General features: G+C 43.6%; 1 protein-coding gene across 4 annotated transcripts in view; it reads right to left on the bottom strand.

Moving 5' to 3' along the window:
- Positions 1–918: 918 nt before the first annotated feature.
- Positions 919–22,315, bottom strand: part of SNX1 (sorting nexin 1) — a 36,934-nt gene continuing 15,537 nt past the window's right edge. For 3 of the 4 annotated variants that reach the window (XM_061431006.1, XM_061431003.1, XM_061431002.1), the window contains exons 2-15: positions 21,709–21,820; positions 17,484–17,611; positions 16,884–16,950; positions 13,133–13,176; positions 11,274–11,415; positions 10,548–10,626; positions 10,011–10,086; positions 7,630–7,743; positions 7,326–7,419; positions 6,051–6,256; positions 3,499–3,642; positions 2,562–2,642; positions 1,995–2,066; positions 919–1,352 (exon numbers count right to left, since the gene is read on the bottom strand). In XM_061431006.1, coding sequence (XP_061286990.1) covers positions 1,302–1,352; positions 1,995–2,066; positions 2,562–2,642; positions 3,499–3,642; positions 6,051–6,256; positions 7,326–7,419; positions 7,630–7,743; positions 10,011–10,086; positions 10,548–10,626; positions 11,274–11,415; positions 13,133–13,176; positions 16,884–16,950; positions 17,484–17,611; positions 21,709–21,820 — 1,410 coding nt within the window. In that variant the 3' untranslated portion in view covers positions 919–1,301. The other variant, XM_061431004.1, reaches the window with a different exon arrangement.

Genomic DNA, 22,315 nt, shown 5'->3' on the forward strand with positions numbered 1-22,315 from the left:
GATGAGTGCTATTGACTGCCTTCTCTTGCCTCAGGCTGCCCCTCCCCAAACCTTGACACCTATCCCTCACCCCAAGAACAGACACTGGGTCTGGAGCGCCCTCACAAGGGCATCTGAGGGTGGTGGGGCTAGGAGTATGAAGCTCCCCTGCAGGCAGTCTGCCAGCCCTGCCCCACACAGTGGCTTCAGTCTGCTCTGAGCAGCGAGCTGAGCAGCTGTGGACGCAGCTGAGGGGAAGCCCAGCAAGGGCACATCTGAGACTGGGCCTCCCTGGCCAGGCCAGCACAGAGACCCCTTTGAATGCCCTTGGCTTGTGCTCACAACACCAGGGCCTCTTGCCGACATGCTCTCTCCTGGGCATAGACCGTAAAGCTTCTTGGAACTCAGAAGGTTTAGGAACTCTGGGATGACTTTATCTCAAGGCAGAGTGCCTGGTTCTGTTGTCAGTGGGGTGAACTGTTAAGTCCTTATCAGTCCTTTACATTTTTAACATAAACCAGTCTACTGAGCACCTGCTTTGATGGGTGGCAAAAAGAAGTTCGGAACACAAGGCTTTGCTATCAGAAGGCAAACTCTCAGAGAGCCCTGGGCAGCTTAGAGAAACAGGGCAGGAATAAAAATGAAAGTCTGCCTCCTTTGCGGGAGAACTGGTTTTGTTCCTCTTATTATAAGAGACGTGTTTAAAACTCCTTCCCTAAAGAAGCAGGAGTAAGAGTTACTAAGAGTCCCTCAGAACAGGCAGCTAGGGTAGAGAGAGCAAAGGAAACCCCAGTCCTGTGGAGGAGCAGGAGCCAAGGCCCACGAGCTCCTGTGGAGAGGAACTCATTACACAACTCTCCTGGGCACTTCTTGTTTAGAGCTGCTTCCCAACTGTTCCCCAGCCTAGAGCAAAAAGCACCACCATTCTCAGTCATGTGACCCGATTTTAAAGTATTTTATTACATAATCTTTTCATGGCACCGTCAGGAGTAACAGAAAACGTTATCCCCAGTTCCTAACCACATCCTGAAAAATATACATTTGTATTTATATATTTATATCAATACTCCACCCCATCCCCTAATTCCACCACCTAGTATAGGACTTTTGCTTAAAGCAAGAAACTATTCCTTCAGGTAAGAAAATATATATGGAAGCTAAGTGAAGTAACGGTTAGAGAGACTGGGGACAGCGCAGTTGTGGGGGCAGGAGGGAAGGGGTGAAGTCCAGGCTAGGCAGGATGCATCACTGGGCCCGGCAGAGGTGGAGGACAGTGTATAAAAAGGCAGCGTCAGGCAGGTGGCTCTGGTGTCCTCGGTCCATTAGGAGATGGCCTTTGCCTCAGGAAGGAAGGCTTCCCAGTACTTAGCCAGCTGCAAAGAAGTGGGATCAGTAAGCAAGTGCTCCCATCGAGTGGCAGAGCCTGAGCCTGGAAGGGGAGCAAGCCAAGGCACTCCCCCAAGTGCCCTTGGCCAGCACAGGGAGACCATTTCCTCAGCCTGGCCTAGGCTGAGGCCAAGCTGAGCAAATGCGTATGCTGAGAGTGGACCCTGGGACAGACTGGCTGGCCAGCCACACTACCCTTACCTCTCTAGACTGAAGGAAGCATCAAGTACAAGGTCTGAAGACAGTCCTGGTTCTGCCCCAGAGGAAGTACCCCCGTGGGGGCCACAGCTTGGCTCAGGTCAGTCAGCTCCTCACAACAGGGTCATTGTTCCACATACCGACTGGGGCCTCAGCCTCAAGAGGGCTAGGTGGTATCAGGGGGTTACAGGGAGAGTAGAGTTGGGGTTTGTCCTTAAAAACTAACTCACTGTAGGATTAGGGCTATCCTGCTTATTAGCAAAAGACCCTACTGGATGCTCCACATTACAGAAACAGGACTTATGTTCAATTATTGATTAAGCAGGGTCCAGACCCCTGATGTATGCCAGACCACCCTGTCACCAAAGTCTCAAGTATGCAGCTGGCCCAAGCAAGCAGGAGAGGAAGAAAGCCATGCACAAGTTACATACCTGCTGCTGTGAATACAGGAGTGTCTCGAGGTACTTGATCACGTGGTTTCTGAAGTCCCTGGATTTCTCTTTCTAAAGGAGACAGGATTCTACACTGACCATCCTGACAGTTGCTCCTTCCCCTCTTGACAGGATGGTGATGTTTTTGCTGACCAAGGCTGAACACAGCCTCAGAAAGGAGAGGCAGCAGCTGGATTAGCTACAATTTCCAGCCCAATAACCTCTTGCAAGGCTTTCTTGAATGGTGGCAGGGTGGGAAAGCGAGGAGAAAGGACAGGGGAGCAGAGGGGTTATGACAGGGCAAGCTTTGTTTTGTGTCTAACTGCTCTGGTCCAGCAACCAGTGGAGGACAGCCACTTTGCCTCAGGAACAAACACACAAACGTGAGCGCGCGCGTACACACACACACACACACACACACACACACACAGCCATGCTTGTTCACAGTAACTGCCAAGTCGCTGGCACTGCCGTCTGTCTCCCTACTCAGTAGAGACACGGACAAAACCAGTACCACCACTAAACCAGGCACTGCACACTGGTGAGAAGGAGGGTCTTCTATCTTACCTCAAACCGTATCACTTCTTTTCGGACCACAGTTGAAATCCTTTCAAAGTCCCTTTCATACTGAGTCACCCGAGACTCCCACTGGGAAGAAAGAGGAAAGAAAGGATCCCTTAACATATTATGGAGTTACTATTAAGTCTTTACCTCTGAACAGCAACTGTGTATCTGAGACCTCAATTGGTCATTTGTTTGTCCCTCTGGGTAAGATTAGATATGGAGATTCCACAGGTAATCCAGACTCCAGTAGAGGTCACCTCTGGAACTGGCTGGGAAACAGGTGCCATGTGTCTCAGGCCAAGTCTGGTTCCTAAGAAATCTAGTTCCCCAGAGGCTCCAGTTCAGGTACTTGCCAGCAAGGCTGGGAGGCCCAGAGAACTGAATTTAGTTCTCACCGGAAGGGCACATGTGAATCACCTTGGAGCTTTTCAAAGACCCAGACAGGACTGCTCCTGCAGAGATTCTAATTTGGCAAGTGTGGGTGGAACAGGAGAGGAGGAGGAGGGCCCAATCTCAGGGCAGACCCTGGGCCATTCGCAGCAGTTTTGCTGGCCACTGCCCTTTAGACCACCCCACTCCAGTAATTTTGCCTAGAAAATCCCATGGACGAAGGAGCCTGGTAGGCTGCAGTCCATGGGGTCTCGAAGAGTCGGACAAGACTGAGCGACTTCACTTTCACTTTTCACTTTCATGCACTGGAGAAGGAAATGGCAACCCACTCCAGTGTTCTTGCCTGGAGAATCCCAGGGACGGGGGAGCCTGGTGGGCTGCCATCTATGGGGTCGCACAGAGTCGGACACGACTGAAGTGACTTAGCAGCAGCAGCAGCAGCAGTCCTTTAGACTCCATTAGTTCTCTTGCCTGCTGAGGGGTTCTAAGCAGCTCAGTGGGGTGGAACCCGGACTCACTCAGGAGCCAGAATGTCCCTGCAGTGGCTCACCTCTACAATCTCATCCTTGGCCTGCTGCAGCTTGTCCGGCTTGTTGGCCCACAGCAGCCGAGCCTCAGCCTCCCGCTTCTTCTGCAGGGTGGTCTGAGCATCCTGCCAGCGCTGCCACGTCTTCATGCGCTGGTCAAAGGCGGCCTGTAGGGGTGAAGGTTGGGGAAAAGCACAACCAGCCCTTCAGGCGCTCTGCTGGCTCTGCCTTGGGGGAAGGGGGCTCTCCCAGCGGCTGTGCTGGGGAAGGGCCGAGCAAAGGCAGGTTCCACAATCTTGTGTTAATGCCCAGCTGGAAGTTTAACGTCCAAAAGCACAAACTTGGGTAAGACCTCTCTCCAAGGCTCCAGCAGACCTGCATCATGCTGCTCCCAAGGCTGGATGGCCCAGGGCAAGCAGGTGGTCTGATGCCCATACCCAATCTATCGCTTTCAAACGGACTCCCTGAGATCAGTCAGTTCATGAGTCTACACACTTTCCTTAAATGCCTGCCCTGTGCCAAGGGCTAAGAATATAGTAGGAAATGAAACACATAGGCCTGCTTTCATGGAGCTTGAAATCTAACAGGAAAAGCCTGACATTGTATTACTAACTGCCAATAAGTAATCCTAAGAATGCAGAGTACAGAAAAAACAAGCAGAGTACTGCAAAAAAACACTTGGGGACCTAGTTGAGCCTGGGAGACACATCAGAGAAGACCAACCTAAGGAAGCAAACTCTATACTGACACCCAAACAATATACAGGGTGAGCTTGACAGATCTCCCCACCACCTTCAGCTTAACAGATCTTTATACTAAGTAAACATCATCTCATCCATACATTCAACTGCTCGCGGCTATCAGGGCCTTCAAGAAGCTCTCCGAAGTCCATCTGCTGGTCTTCCCTGTTTTCAGTTCCTTGATCACAATCAGCATGTCCAGAGGATGCCTGTTGGGCTAACCAAATCATCCCGCACCCCCACTGGCTCTGTAGGCTTCAAGAGGCTGGGATGAAAGGCCTCTGCCTGGGGCAGCCTCCCAGCACTGCTCCTTCTGCTCCCCTCCCCTGTGAGAGTTCCCTGGATGTTTTCCAGGCCTCCTTAGTTCAGGCCTTTGCCAAGACTTGAACCTCAGGGAGTGAAAGGACACCAAATTTATTTTCCCCTGCATAGTCACTGCTGCTTATCTGCCATTTCTAAACAGCTGAATAAAGGATCAGGTAAGGTGTGACCTCAAATCCAACCTAAAACCCTAGGCTAACTGTGGTACAGCTGCAGGTTTCAGCAGAGAAGTAACATCTGTTCATCTCTCCAGTCCCACTGCCGGCACATGACCACAAGAAGGGCAGGTGGGGTCTCTGAGAAAAGACCAGCTTGCAGTTCTGGGCACTAAGGCGAGCTGCCTCAATGAGGCCTCCCTCACCCCTCTCCATACAGGGTTCCTGGCCTGAGGGTCATACCCAAATGCTGAGCTCTCCAGAAGCCCCAGACAACACTGCTCTCTGAAAGCATCCCCAGAGAGAACCCTTCCCTGGGGTGGCTTTCTAGTCTAAGTAGTCTGACCTGTCCCAAGCATGCCAGAACAGGTTATTTTTCCAGCCTCTTATCACTCTGGAGTTAGCAGCAAACCAAACAGCAAACGGAGAGGACAGTGAGCAATCTTACAGACTATATTAAGCAACTCTATCACAGAGAAAATGAGTGCTGGGGGCAGCGTGGCTCCTGACAATGCAGGAGCTCTCAGGCTGGGGAGAGCTCGGGGATGGGGGGAGAGATAGAATGTTTGTGTGGCTCTGTTCCAACTCAGAGGCTCAGATGTTCTGGTCCCAACCCGGATCAGGCAGATTCAGGCCCTATTAGGGCAGGTGCCAGGTTCCCTCTTGGCTCCTTCCTCTGTCTCAGAGAGGCCATGCAAGAGCTAATCTCACTGCCCAGTGAAGCTTCCTCAGCCATTCTGAAAGATCAGGGAACCAGAGTGCCTTGGTCACCAGAAGAGAAGGTGAGGTGCTTGACCTGAGGGGCAGGCTGCAGTCTTGTCACCAGTGTGGTCAGCACAGCACAGCTCTGGTGACAAGCTCCCTCAGCCCCCTGGCCACACTCCTCCATGCAGCAACACACTAGTTGTGTGTAGTTACCTGGTAGCCCACACTGGAGGGAAAAGTGGAAGCCAGCAAGAGCTCTTACTGGGGCCAAGCTGCCGCATACTGTTAAGAAGGCAAAGACCAGAGGTCTGAGGAAGTCACAGCTCCAAGGGGCCCAGACCTAGGCCTGGAACAGCCTTGCTTGAAGAAAGGAATATAGGATGCTGTCCAGCTTCAACAATAAGGAAGGGCCTACTTGGAAATTCAAGAGTGGTCTTTTCTTCAAGCTGATTTAAAACACTGGCTGTGGGCCTCAAAATGACTCAGAGACAACTAAGAGTTTAATGGATGTTTCAGTTCACAAGATACTTTTGAGAGTAGAAAAACTATACCTATTTCAAGCTATAATGGATGAAACCATCTTGAGAAGAAGAGCAAAGGAAAAGACAAATTAAATCCAGTGGAGGAAAAAGAGGAGAGGAACGAGATGCTTACGCGGACTATGGCCAGGAGGCGAATATAGTCACTCAGGAGCTCCGCGAGGAGGAAGAAGTCATTGTTGGCCTGTTCCTGGTGGAGCTGCTCGATCTTTTCTTCCACCTCAGCCAGCTGGGAGAGAGCCCGTGACAGTGCTGTGTTGTCCTCAGAGCTCCCAAGCATGGCGAGACTCTTGGCAAACTGGGCTGTGTTTAGCGCTAGCTCTGGAAGGAGGAAGACAGCAGAGCCTCTGATCTCCCGAGAAAGAGGGACAAGTCGGCTGGCACTCCCCGGGTGCCTGAGCTATGCTGGCCCCCGCGTGTCTGGCAACCACTGGTCACTTACATCAGAGCCAACTGAATTCAGAAAGTGAGGGTGATGCAGCTCGGGCACACGAGCAAAGAGAGTGCCTGCTGCCCTCAGTTTCCCTAGGTTAAGCTTACTTGGATGGAGCAGTGCTGATGCTCCTGGAGAACCAGGGGCCAGTTAATAGAAACAGGCCAATGGCACAGTTCTGATTTTCACATTAGAGCTCACAGTAAGCAGCCTGCCTGCATGAGAGAGAGTGTATGTACACACTGCATAGTCTTGCGTGCACCAGAGCAGAACAACTTTCTGCCAGGTATTTTAACCTTTGCCGACCACATATGGCTCACTCTCCTTGCTCCCTTCCCCCACCCTTCCACTCCACCTCTTCAAAAATGTTAAAAACCACTTAGAGCCACAGCAATAGGTCCATGACCAATATGTCTATGACTAGATATGACCCAGGGGGCTGGGTCATATTTTGCCAACCCTTACATCTAATGGTTTTCTGCCTGTTTAGACTCCTGATTATCAGCATGTTTAAAGCATTCAAACTTGGCAAATTTCACTAGCTCTTAAGCAAATCTCACCAGAGAAAGGTGAAGAAGGGTTAGGAGACATACATGGTTTCCCGCATTTACATATTTCTCATTGGACCATGTAGCTAAGGCATGTAGCATCGTTTTGGATATAAGCCACCAACTCAATGCCACCAACCAAAGCCCACAATCCCAGGTCAAGCTGTAACTGGGACGGCTTCTCTGCATTCCTCCCGGGTAAAGAGTACAATGCCTTCAGCGGCAGAGGCATGTTTCCTGTCAGGAGACGCAAGGCATTATCTCTTTGATCAGAACATCAAGGACCAAGTGGGTTGAGAATTTCAACTTGAACGGCTGAGAGGTTTGGGAACAACATGCCCTCCCATCTCTAGCTCACTGGAGACATCAGCTTCCCCCCAGCTCCAAGTGCACGTCAGAAGCTTGTTACCTTTCCTGTGGTTGACTAGAGTTTCTACAACGGCATGCAGTTTCCGTAAGCGCTGCTCCTCACACTCTACCTCCTGGAGCTTCTCCTCAAACCACTGAAACACACAGGCCCAAAGCTTTAAAGGAGGCTACTCATCATACAGGTGTAGAGCTGTCTTTTCCTTAGCAGTTTTTTTCTTCTTTTTTAAGGGACTGAATTATTGTAAAAAGAAAGTCTCTAATCTCAGAAATTTCAGGACTCCTCAAGGCTTCTGACCCATAACCCTGAGGGGGCTGGGGAAGCTGAGAGGCCCAGTGCTACTCACAATGTCAGATTCATTCATCTTGATGGTCATTTTGCTGACCGCATCTGTAGCTTTGTTGAACATCTTGAGGAGACCAGCGCCACTCAATGTCTGGGTACCCACAGCACGTGGCAGCTACAAGACCAAGAAGGCGGGGTGGCAAGTTATCTGCTGCCCCTATTTTAGGTTCAGAAGAATTAGTATCCATCAGATGGCATGCCCCAAACTTGCCAAATAAATTATCTGAACTGTAGGCTATTATTTTCAAGGGCAGTTAGACAAATCCTTAACTAGCAATGTGGAGAGAAAAAAAATCAAAGGACCATATTAAAGAGAATCAGCAAAATTGTCAGCTTTTGATACTGTGTGCAGAAAGACAGGCAGTGTGTGTTATGTGGCCAGGTGACCTCATATTGAGATTATCTGCCTACCCAGGCATGAACTGCTTAAATACCAAATGCTTTTGTTTAAAAGTCAAAAGTTCTTTGTGGATGCATACTCACACACAGCTAGACTTAAAATCTTGAGAGACACTTTGAAGCTGTAATTCCATTCGAATTTTCCTCAGGGAACAAAGGAGCATAATAGATTGAGGCTACTTTTATGGACATCTAGTTTAGTCAAGCATGCCAAATACTTAGAAACAATTTGACTAGTTCAGTCTTCCCACTCCTTTCCTAAGGTATGAAAAGGATGCTGGAGAATCCATAGTATATGTAGTATACCACGCTGAACAATTAAGATTTTAGTGCCCAGGACTCTTGAGAGTTAAGACTCAGGGCCATTTTGCCCCCAGGGGACAGCTGGTCATGTATGGAGATAATTTTGCTTACTAAAACTGGGGACAGGGGACTTCCCTGGTGGTCCAGTGGCTAAGACTCTGTGCTCCCAGTACAGGGGACCCGGATTCGATCCCTGGTCAGGGAACTAGATCTCGCATGCTGCAATTAAGAGTTCACATACCACTACAAACGATTCCACATGCTGAACTAAGAAACATACTGCCAAAACTAAGACTCTGGACACAACCAGATAAAAAAAAACCTGGGGACAGGAGGTGGGGGAGGGTACTGGCATCTAGTGGTTAGAGGCCAGGAATGCTGCTAAACCAACAATGCACAGGACATCCCCACAACAAAGGATGATCCAGCCCAAAATGTCAACAGTGCCACTGGAGATAAACCCTGCTCTACGGCAGCAGGCGGGTATGAGGGCATGAAAAGGAAAAATGGATTTAGGAATCTCAGAGAACTAGGATTTAGAGCATTAGACAGAATTTTTAATTAAAGAAGTTCATTTTGGTGGGCAACCCATATACTTAGTACCATTTTCTTATTTTGAGTCATATATACAATATGCAAATTAAAGAAAAATTTTTAAATAAAAACAAAATAAAAAAATAACTACAAAACAACAGTTCTACACTGTCACTTATTTCCTTCTACTTTTCTTTCCTATGAGATACACCATTGTTTTATTCCAGTGTTTGATTCTTAATGACTAACATGTTTATTCAGCTATGTTTATATGCTGTTTCTTGTTTCATTTTATAATTCTTGTTTTATTTTTTATTTTTTTTAATAATTCTTGTTTTAAACTGAAGTACAGTTGATTTATAGTACTGTGTTAGTTCTAGGGGTACAGCAATGTGGTTCAGTTGTATATGTATATAGATATGTATTTTTTTTTTCAGATTCTTTTCCATGATAAGGTTATTACAAGGTACTGAATAGAGTTCCTTGTGTTATACAGCAAATCCTTATTGTTTATCTACTTTATATATAGTAGTGTATATCCATTAATCTCATACTCCTGATTTATCCCTCTCCCTCATCATTCTTCAAATGTATGCTCCAATGAATTTCTGTATACCTTCTGTTTATGATGAGCATTAAGCATTTGTTGTATTGATATATTTTACTAACTTCTCAATTATTAGCAACTGGACTGTCTCTAATTTTTCAGTCATGAATAGCCTATGCATAGCCTGTTAAAAGACTGTCCACTTGAACCAACACTTTTGCTACATGCTGGCAGTTCTGAGGTCTGTGGTTAAATGGCTTTGAACTAAAATTCCATAGCTCCTGGCACAAAATAAGCATTCAATCGAAGCCAAGTAGTAACCTATGAAGGACATGCCAAGACCTGACAAACAGATCACTGTGCTGATCCAGTAAGACAAAACTGGGTTGCAATTTGACCTCTACAACCAGTTACTTTTGACTGCAGGCAGAGCTGCTTTTATTTCAGAGGCTGAAAGATACTTGTCACTTTTGGGCACCTATAAACTATGATACAGTCAGACTAGGCTATATGCATGTGCTCAAATATTTGTTGAAGGAACTAGTTTCATTTCACAGGGGTAGATATGAATTGTGAAATTCAGTTTGTACAATACTAACCTCTTCTTTTTCCAAGAACTCTCTGACATCAGGGTCCTGTAACATGGTAGGATGATTCACAATCCTCTGAAGGTACCTACAGGGTAAGCAGTTATCTGGTTAGTTGGCTTGGCCTTACAAAGTTTGGGGCATTATAAAATGCTGGCAGGGGTACGATGTCTTTCATTACTTTAAAATATCCTCAGGGCACTTATATGACTCTGCTTATAAGCACATGTAAGTTCATACTCTTCACATTTCCAAAAAGGAACGAAAAGTAACTGCTTGGAAAGAGACTGCAGAACCACTCCTGACTGATTGTTGAAAAGGAGAATATGATTGTCTGCTCACTCAGGAGAGGAGAAGAGGATGCTCTGCTCCTAACGTGGGAAGGAAAGAGACTTAGGAAAGGCTACAGACAACACGGAGGTGGGAATCTTCAACCCATTCAAGTTTCACTACTACTAACTCTAGCCAACGTCTCATGGTTATTAAGTCTCAGTTTTAGCGCCTCATTTGTTCTCGTGGCACTCAGGAAAATAGTTTTATTGTACTTACCTTTCTAGAGCAGCCCTCCGTTTTTCAAGAAATTCTGCAGAAGAAGAATCTTCCTTTCCAACTTTTACTTTTGTCATTCCTGGAACACAATTTTAAAAGAAAAAAACAAGAAAACTATAAATCATCATGAAAAGCTTTAGGCTGCAGAAAAGCATCAGGAGGAAGGCAATGAGGGAGCTCTACAAAATACAACCAAAGGCCACTTCTATGTCATGCATAAGCATGAACAAAAGGTTCTTTATACAAGAGTCAGTTTTCATACTAGTCTTAAAGTGTTGAAGGTTCTCAACCCTGGGACTTCCAGAGCACATGTTTTCTAAAAGGGGGCCATGGGACTCTGGGAAAGATTAGCAGATATCAACTGATGGTAATGGGAAGATTCCTTGCCTGACCTCCTTCCCCTCATTCAATGAGTACATTTCAATTTGGAGGGAATCGCAACCACTGAAGTCTCCAGGATACCAACACACACACACACACACACATACACACACACACTCTGTGGAAACTAAAACCTAGGCCTCCTACTGCACCCAAGGAAAGAGACCATGTCAAAACATGCTGTATCTCTAACCCTCATGTGATTTATAGGAAAACGTTGGAAATGCTTCCTTTCTAACTGTTGGATTCTACACTACCATTAGAAGTAATCTCACATACTAACTAGAAAGTATATTGCAGAAAGAATGCAAAGGAAAAAAATCTAAGCAGAATTAATAGGCTTACCTATTAGGCTCTTCTCAGGTGGAGGAGGGACAATAAAGCCATTCTGGGAGTGCTTCTCTGAAAGCTTCTCATAAAGACCCAAGAAGTCACTAAATCTTCTTTTCACTGCAAAGTGTTTACTTCTGAACATTGGTAAGCTTGTCTTGGGGACAGAAAAAACACAAGATTTCATTTCCAATAGGGGATGAGTATATTGAAAGTCATCTGGCTGACATCAAGGGAATCTTTCCCCAGATCCCTGGTCTTCTAGACACTTCATAAATAACTTTCTCCAAGGCTGAAATTCTCAGCCCTTTTTCTATTTTGGAGTTATAATCCTCTCTGGCTGTCTAGAAATCTATGGAGCCCTTCTCAGAATAATGATTTTAAATGCACAAATTAACATACATGGGATTACGAAGGCAACTAATTAAATTCAAATTCAGTTTTATTTGCAGGTTAAGAACCTTTGCTTTAAGGAGAGAGATGCTGCAATCTAGTTTAAAGCTAGAAATTTATGGTCATCTCCAATCCTTTCATCCTGCCCTGACTTATTAAGGGTATTGCTGCCAGAATTAAAGCAGCCAAACTGGAGAAAATACACAGTAAACACTGCCCCTAAGGGGAGGATCAGACGAAAGGTCTACACTGTAGATACTTGAGCCTCCAAGCTATCACAGGGTCTAGAACACAGGGGCAGGCCAACAAGCAGGAGAAAGGTAATATAAAGGAAACGTCCAGTAAAAAGAGACAAGGCCTACATTTTATTGAGAGATCATTTAATACTCACCAGACAGGCAAAATTTAAGGAGGTGGGGCCTTGCCAATTGTTGGCAAGGAAGTATGTCAATGGGAACTTTTACATATTGCTGATGGAAGTATAAATTGGTACAAGGACTTAAAAACATAGTTTGTATTTCTTTTCTTCAAAATTTGCACTACCTGTGACCCAGGGGAACTGCTTCTGATAATATACCCCAAAGAAACTCTTCTATGTGTACGCCAGGAAACACGTGCAAAAATGTTCACAGCTCATAGTTACAAAAACTGGAAACATGCCAAATATTCACAACAGGAAAATGGATAAATGTATTATGCTATAATCACACAATGGACTAATTAACTACAGCTACGCACGTCATGGATGGATCTGAGGAACAATGGTAGTAAAGAAAGCACTATTTTTAGCATGATACCATTTTTATGAAACTCAAAAAAAAAAAAAGCAAAACAGTGTATTGTTTAGAGATACATATGTGAAGACTTTTTATAAAGGAAATGAGAGACAATTCAGGAGAGTGGTGGCCTCTAAGGTGTGAGGCAGAGGAAAGGAAAGGGAGAAACACGCAGGTGGATTCAATGGTACTCATCTTAAGACTGGTGGTAGGTTCGGGGCTTCATTTTTTATGCTTCATAACCTGCATACAACAACGTGTAAGTTTTGTATGCATTAATATTATATAAAAAAGGAAGACCAGACCTGAGGGGCAAAAGGTTAGGGAGAGCGTTAAAAGAAGCTCCACATAGGAAACCTCAGAAGAACTGATGATTTTTAAACAGGTGATACAGTTTGGGGTGATCCGCCAAACTAGCTCTAAGCCACATAGCTCTTAAGAGGGATGGCACTGTATCAGATACACCACATGTCTTGATAAAACTTACAAAGTTTCACATTGAAGTGTTAGCTCTCTGGAAGAAAAGTGGAAAGGCTCAGATGAGATTACCAAGGGGATGCAGACTTGTTCCATCTTGAGTAAACTTGAAGGAAGATGTTGACAAAGAAACTAAAGAAATACCCAGAAATAATCTGAATGATGACCTTCTTGGTATGTGCGCCCAAATCTATTAAGGTGGTCATCAGCAGGGTCACTTGGACTCACCTGTGTTGTAACTTTGTAGGCCACATAGGCATTCATACCGTCCCCTGTGGGAGAACAGAAAGCAGGAGAGGATTATTCTGTGAACTAAAGCAGGACCAATCTTGCTAACATTTAACCAGGAATCATAAGGTAGCCACAGGAACCGTGTAGAAGAACTCTTGTTTCAACTCCAAGCTTTAGATCCTATACTATAATCCAGTTCCTACTTTGCCTCGAGGCCTCTATGGCACATATCATGGTCCCATGGATGCTGGCTGAGTCCCCCTTTGAGTTAGACAAGAGAGTCAGTTCCCTGTTTCAAAGCCAGGCTCTATTTATACCTTCCACAAAGCAGCACTGGACACTGACAATCCACTGGTTGTTACCATGCCAATATTTGGGCTTGTTACACACATCTGTCTAAATCCAAACAATTCTCTTGCTGTATAAAGCAGGAGGAGGAGAAGGAAGCAAATGATGTAAAAGGAAACAAGTAGTTCTACCCTAAGCTAGTTCTGGGCTCCCTTTGCTCTTTCAGAAATACTGTCCCAGCCCCTCCACCCGAGCTGGGGGACACTGACCCCTCTCATCTAGCATGTTCTCCCAGAGCAAAGGGCCTGGCAGGAAGACACTTGGGCTGCCTGATGTCACACAAATCTCTCTTCCTTGAAGGAATCATTTTTCTGAAAAAGCCTTTGACTGTTACATAATTTGGGATTCAAGCAATTGTTTTTCTCTGTGGTACTGTCCTAACCTCTACCACTTAGGAACATAAAGGCACCATTAACTCCGTGAGTAGTGAAAAGACACACATTGGACTTGAGACAGATGCAGGTCCAGTGCCGGGCTCCAGAGCGTTGGGTTGGTTTCATTCCCTTCCTCTCTGCCCTGACTCTTCCCCACACCAACCAGGAACATGCAGGTCAACAATGACTAACTGCCAAAGCCTGTGAAATGGCCCTGGGATGAGGGCAAGTTCTACCCTTGCAGGGTCACATATTACAATTTGGTCTGACTGAGATGGCTAGGAATAACTGCTTTTATAAATTACACAGAGAAGTTGGAGACTGTACAGGAAGAGAGGGCTTATGTTCTTTACCCAGTCAAGCCCTGCCAAAAGAGCAACATATAAAACAAAATATAAGTTTTAGAAATTACTTTATATTGATTACTACTGTTAGTTCTCTTCTAAACCATTTAAACTGTATTGCCTAATACTACTAAGGATGTTTATCACCGATAAAAGGAAAAAAAAAAAATTTAAATTTACTTTATAGAAAACGTATTCAGACTTTTATTCACAGTTTGATAGTTATGGTCAAATGTCCAAAAGGTCATTTCCATAATTTAGTGCCTGCAATTAGGGAAGACTAAGTGCAAATGTACGTAAGACACAATAGCAAAGTGAGGTCTTCAGACGCTGTGCCTGCTTACCAGCTGTCTTTATTGAGGCAGTGTTTGAGCAGACAGACATACTTGCCTGTCCAGACCTCATGAGATATGGAAATGTTCCAGAAATGCAGCAGTTTTAAATTTACGTTAATTTCCTAAGTAATTTCAGGAAGCTGAAAATAATACATGCAAATTGCCAAGTCTCTAAAAAGCAATATCCTGGCAGAAGTGAGATTCTAATTTACTTAAATGTTTGTGGGAATAAGAAGCGCATGTTGAATAAACAGCCCACATAAACAGAAGGTGTTGTTATAAAGATCGATGTGAATCTTGAAATATGAATCTGAAAATGCTTTAAGTAGCTGGTTTCTCGACAGTGATGTGACTAAGAATCTACATGATGATGCAAGGGGATGAAGGTTTATCACCAAAAGTGATTTCTGTTTAAATAAATCTGATCCATGGGACATTTACATTATTGTTATGGGTTGAACTGTGTCCCCCTAAATAAATTATATTGACGTCCTAACCCCTGGTACATCAGAGTGTGACCTTATTTGAAAATAGGGTCTTTATAGAAGTAACTCGGAGAAGGCAATGGCACCCCACTCCAGTACTTTTGCCTGGAAAATCCCACGGATGGAGGAGCCTGGTGGGCTGCAGTCCATGAGGTCGCTAGGAGTCGGACACGACTTCACTTTCACTTTTCACTTTCATGCATTGGAGAAGGAAATGGCAACCCACTCCAGTGTTCTTGCCTAGAGAATCCCAGGGACAGGGGAGCCTGGTGGGCCGCCGTCTACGGGGTCGCACAGAGTCGGACACGACTGAAGCAACTTAGCAGCAGCAGCAGCAGCAGCATAAAAGTAACTAAGGGAGAAAGACGTCAGTATGGTGGGCCTTAATTCAGTATGACTGGTGCCACCTAAAAAAGGGAAATTCTGACACAGAGACAGACACACAGAAAGCAAAGATGATGTGAAGACACCCTGGGAGGATGTCATGTGACAGTGAAGGCAGAGCTGGAGTGATGTAGCTACCGGCCAAGGAATGCCTGAGGCTCCAGAAGCTAGGGGAGAGGCATTGAACAGTCCTTTCCTGGTGCCTTCAGAGGGAGCATGGCCTCAAGAACATCATGATTTCAGACTTTCTGGCCCCCAGAACTCTGAGAGAATACATTTCTGTTGTTTTAAGCTATACTGTTTGTGATACTTGATTACAGAAGTCCTAGGAAACTAACATATTCCTTCCCTCTCCTGGTACAAACATCATGACTTATAAAACGTTATAAATCATAAGTAAACAGTGTTTACTTATGATTTATTTTGTTCTACCAAGGATGTAAAGCAGCTAATAACTAGCCTAAAATCAATGTACTTATAGAATATTCATAAATATTAGAGAGGTAAGAGAGAATTCTAAACATGTAATTCAAAGTTTTGGTCCAGGTTCTACCAAAGGCCATATGTTGTGACCTGACGGGAAAGCTACATTTCACTTATTGGTTCTCAGTTTCCTCTACTGCTGGACCAGGGAACCGTATAGGATGCTCAGGAACATCCTACCAGTGCACCAGTCTAGGAAAAGTAAAACTCCACAGTTAACAACAAACCATTTTGGCACAAAGTCTAATCAGATTTTTATAGACTCTTATTCCTAGTTCAGAACAGACAAAGGGTTGGAAATCACCTTTTTCCTCTTAACCATCACCCCTACTTAATAGGAGGAAAAAGCTCTGTGCAGCCTCTTCTCATAGAGACCACACCTAGAACAAGGAAAGTTGAGGCCTGTTGCTCTCTGCTCACTAAGGTCTCACAAACTTGTGACACAGGAAGGCTATCCTAAAAATCCATGTTCTAGCCAAAGTTATGAAAATCTAATTTTCATTTGACCAAAATTCAACCTGCATTTTTTAATCTTTACCTATGAGAGAGAGTGGAAGACTTCCTCACCTTATTAGAATATCAAGAGTACATAATAAATGATATGTAACAAGAAATCCAAATGTCTTAAGGGAAAAATAAATCCAGCATCTCCAAATTTTAAAATGTGTTTTTAGGGTGCTTACATGGAGTTTATCTCAAGAGGGAATAAAATGGTCTCCACAATTCGGGGAGAAGGCAAAGTGGGGTTTTTAAAAAGGGATTCAATAGTATTTAATTTTCTGATTTTTCTTCTTAAAGCCCAGAAAAACCTAAATAAATAGCTTAAATGCTGTTTCTGGCCTTGGAAGCATAGCAAAGAGCATCGTTTCATAGGAAAGATGATGATGAAGTACTTCACACAGCTGGTTCAGCTCTGGAGGTAACCATTTAGAAACCAGCTAACTGTGCTTTTCACAGCCACATCTGAACATCACAGGAGTCCCAGGTACACTCACCTATCTTCTCAGGATCAGTTATACCGACTGTCAAATCAAATTGGTCTTCCTGTTCTTCTTCCTCTAGCTTTTAAAGAGAAAACAAACAATGAGAGTAAGATACCCCCAAAAAAGGCTATTCATTTTACTCTGTATTAATATTACATCAAGATAATATCAGGATATATCCTTCTACACATCAGTCTTCAGCTGTGTCCATTCCTAACAATCTCAATGAAGCAACTTCCACAATTCTAAGTTGGTGCTTGCTCAAAGGTCTTCATTACATCTATTCTCTTAAAACGTTATTTTGATCATAATGAGTAATTACTAGGTTTTGGAAGACTTGCCTCTTTCAGGCTAAAGAGGGAATGGGGAGAGACTATACTCTTGAATATAGGAGCTTTGGACACTAAATATCACTAGTGATCATTGAAAGCCTCTGTGCTATCCTCTGGATAACAGACACTCTACCCAGGAAAGAATCCTTTACTGGATTCTGGCTGTTCATTAACCACAAAGGTCTTCTTCAAGAGTTATAAATAAACTCAAGCAACTGAACTTCAGACTGGCAGCACAGTCCTAAACATCCAAAAGAAGACCAATAGCACAAATTCTCACCTCCTCATAGCTTGGCTGGGGCTTAGAAGAATTTGTGGCCTCCTGTGGAGGAAGAGAAATGAGTGTTTTGGCTGGCACCTTCTTCTGATTATTTTGTGTGCTGTCCAGGGATAGCTCCACTGTGGCATCTAAAAATAGTTGATATTTTATAATGAAGGAAGAGTCAGAAAAACTGTAAGCTAGAATAAATGGACCTAAGATAAACACAGTAACACGGGAAAAGCACTATTTGCCACATCTAAGGATGATACTGTTGTTTTACCACAGTTTATGAATTGCTCACAATTACAGTTTTAGATCATCTTGCAAAGATTAAGTTATGTTTAATATACACTGTCCAAGAGGACTAAAAAGACATTGTAATATCTAAAAATTTCTTTTGATCAAAATTGTTAAAAAACAAAACAAAAAAAACACATGCTTAAGAAGTGCCTTTGTCTATCTGGGAAAACAGAACAACTCATTCCCTAAGTGTTCTAGAAGGGATTTTTAAAAGAGCACTATGTACCATTTTTAGGCATTAAAATTACTTACACCAGTGATAAGAATGCACTCTCAACTTGAAGCAATGGAGCTAGAAGTTCAAAACCTAAATGGCTCAGATTTTTTTTCTTTTTAATAAAGAAAACTAACTATAAATATCCATTTGGGTTTGGCCTGGTCAGTACGTATCCAATTCTAGCCTTAGGGAATTTAAAGAAAGCAGTTTCTTTGAGAGGGCTCTATAAGGCATAACCAAGTCCTAGATCAATGTCATAATCATTAAAAGTTAATCAGGTCTATAAACAAGGTTGCCAAACTGTTGGAATTATATTAGGATTTTTTCACTTATCAGGAAAAAGACAAACATACATACAAAAATTCATGCAAAATGAACATGTTAAGATGACAGGATCTTTGAAGTAAGAAACCAGCTAAAGTATGTTTAAGATAGTCACATCATGCAGGCACCTCACAAATAATTAAGTTATGAATCCAATAAATGTGACTGAAAAATGGAACAGGAAATTTAAACATTTAAAACCTTAAGCTTATTAGAGTATGCTACTGAAAGACTTTTGAAGAGCTGTGCATTAAAAAAATGTTTTTATTTACTTATTTTTGACTGCACTGGGTCATTGCTGCTCCACATGGGCTTTCTCTGTTGCAGAGAGTGAGGGGCCACTCTCTAGTTGCGGTGCCTGGGCTTCTCATTGCAGTGGCTTTTCTTGCTGCAGAGCAAGGGCTCCAGGAGCACAGGCTCAGTAGTTGCAGTGCATGGACTTAGTTGCCCTGAGGCATGTGGGATCTTCCCATCCAACAGGTGTCCCCTGCATTGCAAGGCGGATTCTTAACCACTGGACCACCAGGGAAGCCTGAGGTGCGAATTTTTAATTGAAAATCATGTGACAACACCTATCAACAATGGTTTTCTCTCTTTTTTTTTTTTTTGGCTGTGCAACTTCTGAGATCCTAGTTCTCTGTCCAAGAATACCACCTGGGTCCTTGTAGTGAAGGCAGAGTCCTAACCACTGGTGCGCCCTTTTCTCTGGACTCTGCTGCTGCTACTGCTGCTAAGTCGCTTCAGTCGTGTCCGACTCTGTGCAATCCCGTAGACGGCAGCCCACCAGGCTCCCCCGTCCCTGGGATTCTCCAGGCAATCCCTGGGATTCTCCAGGCAAGAGTGGAGTGGGTTGCCATTTCCTTCTCCAACGCATAAAAGTGAAAAGTGAAAGGGAAGTTGCTCAGTCGTGCCCGACTCTTAGCGACCCCATGGACTGCAGCCCACCAGGCTCCTCCATCCATGGGATTTTCCAGACAAGAGTACTGGAGTGGGGTGCCATTGCCTTCTCTAGGTAAGAGTAATAGAAAAGCCATTGGATTCCACCATAGAGATTCTGATCACCACTAATCAAGTGGAAAATAACAAGAGTATTTTATTTAAATTTCCACATCTGAGAAACTACTTGAATCCTAAACTAAATGTATCACTGCAAGCATTCCTTTCCATAGATATCTTATGTTCCTTTCTTAGTAGTGAAGGCAGGCACTGGCCACTTATGAAAACAGCTGGGAATGAAGTAAATCAGAACCCTCATTAGAAATAAATATGTCTCTAATAAAGATCTTCTACATGGTTGTGTATATAAAACCCAACCATGGAAGTAAGTCAGTCAACACTAAGATTTCAGGTCTCCTTAAAGGGCAAATCATATAAATGTTAAGTTCCCAAAGATAAAAAAACCTCCTGTGCAATGTGCCATAACTAGGTTATTATTTCCATTTCTTCTCCAGAAATTTTATCTAAAATATAAACATTAGCAGAATAAATAGCAGGCACTTAAGTTTCAGAGAGGAAAGCAATGCAAAATCTTTGAAATCTTTATATTTTTTCTTCTAAACTCTTCTCACGTCTTAATTTTCCAATGACTTCAAATGTGAGAGTCCTCCCAAGACCTTATCGTACTCCGCCCTCTCATCTCTTCCTTTCCTTTGTCATTCTCTCCTTTGAGGGTCTCATTTACATGGCAGCTTTAATCACCACCTCTAGGAAACTGATTTCCATATGTCCAGTTCTTACTCCTTTGCCCAGGGAGACTACTATAGTTCAAATCACCTCCTGAGCATTTCCCTTTGCATTTAAAACTTTAAAAATCTAAAACCCAAACTCACACTCCCCACTCTCCAACTCAAAGATACTTTCTTCTGCAGAATGTAGTTCTCAAAATGGTACCATCTTCTTCCCAATCCTTGGGCTTGAAATTTTTGACTTTGTCTTTAATCTTCATTTTTGTTCACTCGTTACATCTTATCACCAATACCAGATTTTGTTGATTTCACTTCTTGAAAAGTTTTCATTTTTCCTTTTCTATTTCTATTACCTTTATCATTTCATCCTTGAACTAATTTGTAAGATGCCTTCTGACATCTCCAGGCTTCCCTTGCGGCTCAGCTGGTAAAGAATCCCCCTGCAATGTGGGAGACCTGGGTTCGATCCCTGGGTTGGGAAGATCCCCTGGAAAACGGAAAGGCTACCCACTCCAGTATTCTGGCCTGGAGAATTCCATGGACTGTATAGTCCATGGGGTCGCAAAAAGTTGGACAAGGAGCCACTTTCACTTTCTGACATCTCCAGTCTTTGTCCATCACAATCCGTTTTATGTAAAAAGTCTACCAGGTCAGTCTTTCACCACTCGCCCATTTCACTTTCCTTACTCAAAACTCAATTAAACCAATGACTCTGAACTGACACTAGGGTGAAAATTCAAATTCTAACTATTATTGTTGTCTAAAATCCTCCTGAACATTTCCAGACATCTTCCACGGTATCTCTAAGAAGCCCCTGCTTTTGGCCCGCTGAGTTTACTGTCCCTTAAACACACCATATTATCGATTCTCCCTGCCCAAACATCTGCACGCTCTCTTTTTTTCTGACATAAACCCTGCTTCTTTCAAAAAGTCTTACAAGATCATTGTAGACCAGAGCTTATTACTGAGGGCACTACTGACATTTTGGGCTGGATAATTCTTTTGCTGAACAGCTGTCTGTGTACTGTAGGGTGTTTAGAAGCATCCACAGCCTCTACCCAGCAGAAACCAGCAGCACTCCCAGGTGTGACAAACAAAAACATCTCCAATTATTGCCAAATGTCTTTGAATGTCTTTGAGTGGGGTGGGTTGGTGGGGGATGACCATACCTTGTTGAGAACAGGGCAGTCCCTCTCAACAAAAGTTATTGGGCCCAAAATGCTAAGAGTACCAAGACTGAGAAACTCAGTCCTAGTGTTTTTCAAACTGCAGCTTGTCGTTCACTGGGGAATTGTGATAGCTATTTAGTGGGTTGCAAACAGCATTTTAAAAAAAGAGAAACAATAGAAAATTTCAGATTATATGGAAAATAGTAAGGGCAAGTCATGCATGAAAACTTCGGATTTCATTTTATATAAGTATATAAATATTTTGAATTATGACAGAAAGTGTATTTCTTACTATGAATCTTTGTCATAAAAGTCTGAAACCACTGCATTCGTCTCCTCTCAGACCCCTCTAAGTTCGCATCACTCAATTAAGTAACTGTATATTTATGTTTTACTCACTAAACCTGTAAGTATCTTGATGACAGGTACTGCCTTTGGAATCCTCCACAATAGCATCTTACAAAGAGTCTTCCTCATATAGACACAACTTTTTTACTTTAATTCAGCAAGTTAGAAGATTCCCAGCTAAGTTTTGAGTCTATACTTGCCTGCAAAGAGATCCTGTGGCTCTTGATCTTGTTCCTCATGAATCCCATTTTCTTTGGAGCCACTGTTGATGGGAAGAAGGGAAGCAATTCTCTTTGGAGACTGGGGCTTACTCTGAAAACAAAGAAATACTTTGAATAAAACAGTACCATTAAAAACAAACCTAGAGGACCTCCCTGGTGGTCCACTGGTTGAGACTTCGTGCTTCTACTGCAGGGGACATGGGTTCGACACCTGACTAGTGAAATAAAATCCTGCAAGCTCTTCACCATGGGCAAAAAACCCCCAAAAATCCCCCAAACAAACAAACCTAGAAAGTGACTTTTGATGTATCCCTCAGTGGTTCCGCCAGGTTTTTAGGGGAAGACAGGATCACTAGTCAGCTAGTTCAATAAGCAACAGGTGGTTACTAGTAATGTAACTGGCCTGAGTGATCACAGCTAAAATAAACTCATACATTTTAGTATTAATTTCTAACACTATAACCCTGCTGAACTGCCTTACCCCAAGGCACATGATGCCAATGTGGGTATGTGTATACATAGATTATTTTCAGAAGAACCTTAGTTGATGACCTTTACTCTTTCAAATGCTGATGGGGCACATTCT

The sequence above is a fragment of the Bos javanicus genome, chromosome 10 (assembly GCF_032452875.1).
Source record: "Bos javanicus breed banteng chromosome 10, ARS-OSU_banteng_1.0, whole genome shotgun sequence".
NCBI lineage: Eukaryota > Metazoa > Chordata > Mammalia > Artiodactyla > Bovidae > Bos > Bos javanicus.